Source organism: Anoplophora glabripennis, unplaced genomic scaffold (genome assembly GCF_000390285.2).
Source record: "Anoplophora glabripennis isolate ALB-LARVAE unplaced genomic scaffold, Agla_2.0 scaffold2627, whole genome shotgun sequence".
In the NCBI taxonomy this organism is placed as follows: domain Eukaryota; kingdom Metazoa; phylum Arthropoda; class Insecta; order Coleoptera; family Cerambycidae; genus Anoplophora; species Anoplophora glabripennis.
Genome location: NW_019418709.1, coordinates 1 through 8,999, shown reverse-complemented (window position 1 = coordinate 8,999; position 8,999 = coordinate 1). Strand labels below are relative to the sequence as shown.

The 8,999-nt window shown below is 33.0% G+C and overlaps 1 protein-coding gene across 1 annotated transcript; it reads right to left on the bottom strand.

Annotated features, from left to right (window-relative positions):
* Positions 1-206: 206 nt before the first annotated feature.
* LOC108916436 (cytochrome P450 9e2-like) lies at positions 207-8,990 on the bottom strand (the record flags this gene model as incomplete). The annotated part of the gene is made up of 6 exons (XM_023456773.1): positions 207-658; positions 711-953; positions 1,003-1,210; positions 2,883-3,214; positions 8,260-8,423; positions 8,866-8,990. Coding segments are annotated over 6 exons (1,524 nt in total), but the record flags the coding sequence as incomplete, so codon positions are not given.
* Between the last annotated feature and the right edge of the window lie 9 nt (positions 8,991-8,999).

The window sequence follows — 8,999 nt, the reverse complement described above, 5'->3', positions numbered from 1 at the left end:
CCCCGAGAAGGGGTGTCAACCCCCAACAGGGTGGAAGCATCAATCGGCGCTATGTCACTAATGTTCATTGACCTTTTCTCTAACTATCTGCCAAATTTCAAATCGATCGCTTCAGTTTCAAAGAATTCGGAGGTGAAAAGCTTCAATAACTGTACTAATATGTAAAAGCTACAAACCGCATTATTTAACTTACATTCTTGATGGTATTAGATTGCAACTTGTCCGTCTTTAGTTTTTTTGAAACCAAGCCACAATCCTCCCTCCATGGTCAAACCGAAAGTTTTCTTGGAAAACTTAACTGGAATGACAGTCTTCTCAACAGGCACCAGTTCAAAGTGCAACAAGGTGTGGAAGATCACGGCTTTTATCATCAACAAAGCGAACCTGGAACCGATACAGTTACGTGGACCTAAACCAAAGGGAAAGTAGGTGTAGGGTTTGATGTCACCCTTATTCTCGTCACTGAATCTCTCAGGATCAAACCGGTCTGGATTTGGGTAGTAGTTTGGATCGTGATGTATGGCGTAGGTCGGCAACCATATGGCGTCGTTTACCTTCAAATGTACCGGAGTTTCTCCTGGTAAGGCAGGTTCGATGGTGTAAGGCTTTGTGCACACTCTGTCCATTGCTGGGTTGATGGGATATTTCCTTAAAGTCTCTAAAAAGACCAGATTTGGTAACTGAGATATAAACATTGAGAAAACACTAACCTGATATCACCATGTCCAAGTATTTCATCTGGAGTAGTGCGTCGTAGGTCAGCTTTCCTTTGCATGCTTTCCAAGTGGAGTAAACCTCTTGTCTAAGTCTTTCTTGGACATCTTGGTTCACGGTCAGCTCGTAGGTGGTGAAGCACATCATTGATGATACAGAGTCGAAACCAGCGATGAAGAAGAGCAAGGCTTGAGCGGTTATATCCTCGTTTGTCAGAACTTTGTTGACTTTTTCTTTTTCTAAAACATTCCTTTTTGTTCACCGTGTACGAGGAAACAAATAAATTACCTAGGCTCCTAGGGGATTCTTGAGCTGTAGCAAATCCTGTATCGACGTCGTTGGTTTCTTCTTTGTGGGTTCCTTTACGAGTTTCTAACAAGAGATGTATCATGTCTGGTCTTACAACTCCCTTTTCTTCTCTCACTTTGATGGTTTCGTCTATCAGACCTCTGAAAAATGTGGATACGTCGTCCGTAAGCAACTGTATTTTTAGTACCTGGAATGTTTGAATGAATACATAATACTACATACAAATATCAGGAACGCAAAAAATATCACAAACGATTAAAAATGTCGCAAGCGGTTTAAAAATTAAAACAGTTACATTAGGTTACACTCAGGAAGTTACACAGGAGTTACACTCTGAAGTTCGAAAACGACTGCTTTAAGGCTTTCTGTATGGATTTGCGTGAAAATTTAGAATAAGGCTCATCTTAGGCTCAAAAGTGACATAAGCCCAATTGACGCTTCATGTTTTTCAGGGGTAAAAACTACCCCTGAGTGAAAAAAATGAGTTTTAAGCATTTTATCGATAAAATCTTGTTCAAGCACAAAGATTAAATAATGTTCTATGTTCTCGAACATATTTTATGATGTATTTGATCTTTTCGACCCTTTATTTAACCGTTAAAAACTACTCCTATGCAAAAATACTGATAAAAAATTACTTTTTAAAGATTTGGAATGATTAAATCGTGCAATTATTTAAAATAAAAGTTACCTTATAGCTAATAAAATAATTTATCCCCTTCAACCCCTAAAAACCACCCCTGTATTGACAAAAATGATAAAAAATTACTTTTTAAAAGCTTGGAATGCTTTAACGGTGCAATTATTAAAATTAATAAAAATTCCCCCATTGCTTTTAAAAAAATTTGTATCTCATAACACTTTTCAACCCCTGCTAAAAAAATGATAAAAAATTGCGTTTTAAATCTTGGGATGCTATAATTGTGCAATAATTTAAAATAAAAATTCCCTTATATCGTTTATGAAAGAATATTTAATTTTTGCCATTTTCAACTCTTATAAACTACCCTTTTATCAACATTAGTGTAAAATATTTTTATTATAATCGATTTTTAAATATAATCAATCGTAAAAAAATTGCTACGCTGCATATAAATAATCACACTAATTGTAAAGGGTCTACGATTAATTTTAATTCTGATGGAAATGGTACAGCGTTTACTGCTTATTTCTCCTTAAAAAATATGAGCAACCTATCGGTTTTTGACGATAACTCCTTCAATTTTGCTCTAATTAACTTTTATAAATGCTCATTTTGAAAGTCATTTTGAGTACTACAAAAATTTCCAGGAGCGTTATACACGTAAAATTAATCCTTTTTCCGTTATTCGACGTTGAATACATCGATTCGAGTATTCTCCCCAAAACAAGTCCCCTTCCACTAACCATATTTCGCTTTGTATAGGACGTACAACACTTTTTGAAAAATTTTGTTTATTTATAAGCTACATTTTTGTTCATTGCACTTTTTTTAAATAAAATGCGTAGTTTTTGAGTTATTCGCGAAAAATACTTTGAAAAAGTGTTTTTTTTTTCACTCAAAATATCAAGTTTTCAATTGTGAATAACTAAAAAAGTATTGATTTCTCGAAAAAATTCTTCGAATATTTTTTGCTCAAAATTTGATTCTCGATTTCCAGCGTTATTTTTGAAAAACATTTTCCACCCCCGAGAAGGGGTGTCAACCCCCAACAGGGTGGACGCGTCAATCGGCGCTATGTCACTAATGTTCATTGACCTTTTCTCTAACTATCTGCCAAATTTCAAATCGATCGGTTCAGTTTCAAAGAATTCGGAGGTGAAAAGCTTCAATAACTGTACTAATATGTAAAAGCTACAAACCGCATTATTTAACTTACATTCTTGATGGGTGGTATTAAAAGGTACAGAAGGAACTTTATGTTCTTCCAGATATTGCCAAAATCTATAGACTTTTGCCCCATCAAGTAAAACTCGTTTTTTGGATTCTCCAAAGAATTGACTTTTATCCCACAAGCTGTGGTGGCGATTACGTCGCTGGAAAAGCGAGAGAAAGCATTCTTCATTTCGACTTCTATAAGGTCCTCGTCTTTTTTCAGGAAATACTGCGCGAAATTTTCCGCGCTCTCAGTTATCAGGTTGAACATGAACTTCATTTTGCTGCTCGTGAAGCAAGGGCTTAAGAGAGTCCTCATCTCTCGCCATTCCCGACCTAGAAAGAGATGATGTAAAAGTCCTTGCGTAATAGCCAACACCGAGTAAGGCGGTTTTGATTTACACAGGGTGTTTCATAACTCTACCGACAGAGAGCAGGCACGTGTAGAGGGTCCTATGATATACCGATTTGTTATGTAACATTTTTTTTAGGATAGGACGAGGAAACGATCCAGAAAATTGACCAAAATCATAAGTTCTGAACAAATGTGCTTTTTTCTCTGGGGGGCTTTAATAGTTATTTACGCCATAAAGGAAGTAAATTGTACTTAATTGCTGCGTGGTGTATAACATTTTATCTGCTCCCATAGTTCTTTATGGTTCATAAAATAAAGATTAGATTTTATTTTTTGACATTTCTTAATCAATTAATTTCGACATTGTTCGAGATCTTGCAGGTCGCCTTGGTTGTTTGGATTATGTTGTGTTTAAGGTGTTTATAAACAAAGCTATATAAAAGTTGCAATTTTGCTGGTTTTGAATTATTATTTCTAAATGATTTTCAAATAGAAAGTGCGGCAAATGCTGTCTGCGAATTTTTATTTTTGAAACATAAGAATGACGGCTATATACCTAAAAAGTCAAATGTTACAAGAGAACAAGTTAACGATTTTCTCGTCCAGGCACCCGATAACACATATTTGCTAAGGAAGGTAATGACGGACGGTCTTAGGCAATGCAGAAGCATGCCGTTCTGATGAGTTATGTAAACTTACTTTGGACAACGTCAACTTCAAAAATGTCGATGACATTATGGTAGTTACAATTCCAGATTTTAAAAAGGGTATGTCACGTACGGTTACAATTATTTCTCGTCTGGGTTCTGTTTCTCACCTAGAAATTCTCAAGAAATATATCAAGATTAGATTGGAAATTAAAACAGAAATTCCACGTTTTTTATGCGCTATCAAGCAGGTAGATGTTACAACCAACCAGTCGGCAAGAATACCCTTTCTATGATTCCTAATAAGGTTGCACAGTTTTTGAAATTAGAACATCCTGAAACATATACAGACCATTCATTCCGAAGAACATCGGCAACGTTACTGGCTAATACAGGAGCTGATGTATTAGAAATCAAGAGACATGGGGGTGGAAATCAGCCACAATAGGTCTCTTGCACATGCCGGATTTTTTATATTAGTTCAGATATTTGAATATGGCCTTATTCTGAAACATATACAGACCATTCATTCCGAAGAACATAGGCAACGTTACTGGCTAATACAGGAGTTGATGTATTAGAAATCAGCCACAATAGGCCTCTTGCACATGCCGGATTTTTTATATTAGTCCACATATTTAAATATGGCCTTATTTAAAATTATTAATTATAAAATATTTTGTGAAAAATTCTACTCGAAAATTGACTAAATCGTATGCTGAAATTTGGAGATGAACATCCTGTAGGGGCGTGTCGTAGAACGAGTTGCTATTGGTGCGACGTCATCGGTAAGTAAACTGGCCGCTTCACATTAGAAAACGATCTTAAAAACATTTATTATTTTTAGTTTACATACGATACGATAACGATACTGATGTGCTGTTATATTTATTAACTGGTTTCCATTCTATTATGTAGGTATACCTAAATATGCATTTATGTAGCAAAATAATTAAGTCTTTGTTGGTATAATATTTAATTTTTACTACGACGTTTAGTTCAAGTGAGCTTTCCTCGGGTAGCTTAATATTATTTACTACCTAAATAATATTTTGAATCTAAATTTGTTATTTTAAATAATCATAATTAGTTTTTAGTTTTTAAAAAATTCTTAAGTATATTTGTAACATGACCGAACAAGGTTATGCTAAAGCCCAATCAGACAATTTACCGAATTCCATGATGATTGCGGAGTTTTTTCGAAAAACATTTTATTTTATTCGGCAGAAATAAGGGGAATAAAAGCAAACAGGTATGAAAATGTGATTTATAGATATCTACATTTTATTTTAAAAATAAAATATCCACGGAGATTTTTGGCTTTTTGGCTTTCAAATATCACTAGAAATGAAAATGTTTCTATGCTCTCCTAATTGACGGATTCGAAATTTTCAAAAAGCATTTGAAAGCTTGAGAGGCCTGCTTTAAGTGATTAAATTTTCAAGAATCTAAGGGCCTTGGTTTTTGCTGTGCAAAATTTTGAATTTTTCTAAATCTGGACTGCAAAATTATTATGCAAAATCTATCTAACCGATTTTGATGAAATTTGGTGTGATGATTCTACATAACATGAAGTTTTCTTGAACCAAGTATGAAAGTCCCAACCCAATTTAAAGATCTCAAAAGATTCCCTAAATGTAATGTTTTTAATCGCCCATATTTGGCGATTTTTTCGATTTTTACAATAATAATCATGATTTATTCGATTTGTAACTAGTCATATTCTGTAAAAAAAATTAATTACAAACATTTTTTTCCTCTTCCATTTTTGCTTAAAATCAACTCTTGAAAAGATACATAATTAAATAGGAAGAAAAATATGACATTTTTCGAATTTTTTTAACATATTGTGCCGCCAAAAGTTAAGCCCACGTTTTTTTTTATGCGCATAGAAAAATTTTCATTTCTAGTGATATTTGAAAGCCAAAAAGCCAAAAATCTCCGTGGATATACGATTCACCCAAATATGGCTTTTTGAAACAGATACCGTCTGGACTACTAAGGAGACTGCAATAAAAAGAATTATATAGTGGACCAGGCTACAGCCGAAACTCCGGGTCCGAATCGTTCTTACTGCACCTCAATAAAAACAAGGTAGCCGCGTCATTCTCATTACATAGACTTTGGAAATGAAATGCAGGTATGTGACACTTTTATTACCGGTACTTTATGATCTGTTGATGATAAACATGTGCATGGGGAACCGCGGAAATGTGCACGTGCAAATCATATGCGCCCGTTGCATCGATATACGTATACATATCTTTCAACTTTATACATTATATTCTGGTTATTATGTTAACCCTATTAACAAAAGTAAGAGTAGTGACTATAAATCAGGTAAGATATTAATTTTTATATCAAAGCAAACTTGTATGAAAAAAATCGAATAATTTTTAGTAATAACAAACATTTTTATATATTAAGGTCCTACACTATTTTTTTATAATTTGTTATTTCAAAAATCGTCGAGTAATGTACGTGTTGCAGCATACTGCATATTATTCTATTTTTTAATTAACAATTTTGTCGTTTATAACAGTAACTTAACAAAATTAACTGAAAAATGTTGAATAAAAAAAAAATAAAATAAACAGTGTACCTGAACATAACGGTTTCAATCATTCAATGTGCCAACTTTAATTTCTAGTCACACTGAGATAGCATGTTTTTACCTAAAGATCTGAGTTAGCATGTTTTCCAAGCTTAATTTGAGATAGCATGTTTTCCAACTGAAATTTGAGATAGCATGTTTTCCAACCGAAATCTGAGATAGCATGTTTTCGTACTAAAGCGTCGANNNNACACATATTATTAAAATGATGGTAGCAACTAAGAAAAAATAAATAAATCTTAGAAAAATACTGCACCTACATCTACAATTTAACGAAAATAATGTATTATGTTGTATACTTTTTAAATCTGTATAGAAATCCAATTATATGAATCAAAATACTGAGTGGTGTCGAAATTTTAAAAAAAAATCCATTCAATATCACCGTCACTGGTTCATAAATTTGTATTCAGTGAGTTTTAACTGAATTCTCGATCCAAGTTTTATCAATCTAAGTCAAACATCTGCATAGCTGTTTAAACAAATGTATTTTTTAAATCTCTTAAAATTATGATGGATCACAGTATTTATGTAAAAAACTATTATGCAAAAGACAAACATTATAAGACAAAGGAACAACTCCATAATTTATAAAAGAAATTTACAAATGTAATGGTTTCATTAAAAAAATACGTAGAATATTACATACCGCATCTACATACACTGGAAAAGTTTATACTTGTTCACTAGTTATTTAACTAGTTACTATAAATATTCATTCATAATAATTAATAAAATGTAATGTTCAAATATTTCCATTTATCTGTTTCTAAAATATGCATTTATAACTCGAAAACGCTTTTTTCCTAGGGAGGTAGTTACCTCACTTACCTCCCGTTTCCATAGCAACTTCCGCTTCTACGGTAAAATTCACTTACCTCCTTAAAAACAATGTATATAAATGTAATAGTCTATTTACTATAGTGGGAGCAGATAAAAGAATTTGTTTATTTTACACCGGTTGTATCTGAAACATATTTATGAAATCGTATATAAAACAAATGCAACGTCATAAAAAATAATCCACAGTTATTGCGTATTGTACACTTTAACTTTCGGCAGAGGGTAAATTTATGTATAAGAGAAAATGGCGGCCATTTTCAACAGTTATTGTAGTGCTATTTAACGATATCGGTAGTTCATGTGGTTAAAGTTGAATTTATTAATATTTTGTTTGTAAGGTTCCTGTTTTTTTAAAATGTTAAAAACAAAATAAAGAATCTAATTTAATGAAATTGCTTTTTCTTATTACTTTTTGTAAACGTCAAAAATGGTACATGAAATCTAGCCGACAAATTGTAAAACTGTATACTTTACTTTTTGTCCGATTTGATTTATTTTTTCGAAAAATTTGTAAGAGTAAAAAAAAATTTAAATTAAATTTCCTTTAATACTGATAAAACTATTTAATAATTGGAATACTGATAAAAAATCGATATTATTTTAAGGGCACCGTACCCCTAGTCCGGCCCTTATTGCGCTTCCTACAAATTCATATTTTTACCATTTAAAGATAATAATAAATGCAACCCATGTACCAAATTTGGTTGCTCTATGTAAAGGATTTTCTGAAATATTATTGTGTTTCAAAATTTAACACTCATCTTCAGAGACCAATATCTCTTCAACGATAACTGTTACATAACAAATCGGCATAATAATTTAAGGACCTAAACAAGTGCTGTTCGGTATAGTTATGAAATATCTTGTATAAGCTAAAACAGGCAGTTGAACAAAGACCTAAATAATATGACTGAAGTTTTACCATGGAGGCCGAATAAACTTTTTGAGAATAAGGGATCACCATCTGTTGGCATGAAAGTGATATGGTCAGTGAAGTGATCGAAATCCTTGATAGCCACTTGTTTCAGTAGCTCCGGATCCCTTATGACCAATACTGGCCAGTGGAAGTTGTACAATCCGGTGTATCTGAAATATACAGAAATAGTACATAGCTGCGTCTCTATCAAAATTGTTCTTTGAGAAGAATAAAGCATGTAATAATCAAAAATTCTCAAACACTTTCTCATTTGTTTACTGAAAATTGAAACTCTCTAGTTTAAACAAGCATTTGGAGTAGCTTCATGTCTTTAGCTTAACTCAAATTATATCAAAATTAACAGTTTTTAAATTATCAAAAACGAAGGTACAGAGCCTTTACAAATGATAACAAGCCACATGACCAGGAATTAAACCTTTTTAAAACAATAAGATCAAGATTTACATTAAAACACAACAATCTGTTTCACAGATTGGTGCACCTTTTTACGGGATTCTATTCAACCAATCAGCGATCGTATTATCTCAAGCGTATACGTAACAGTTTGTCACGTGGCTTGTAAACGGCACTCTTGCTGATTTATGTTCTTACCTGGTTCCGGGACTCTGGTTGTAAACACTTTGCACAACGCTTGTCCATGTTCTAGTGTGTATTAAGGTTCCCAAAGTGTGGCCGAATAAAAACGTAGGTTTTCCTTGGGTAATGCCACGGTCTTTGAAGTAGTT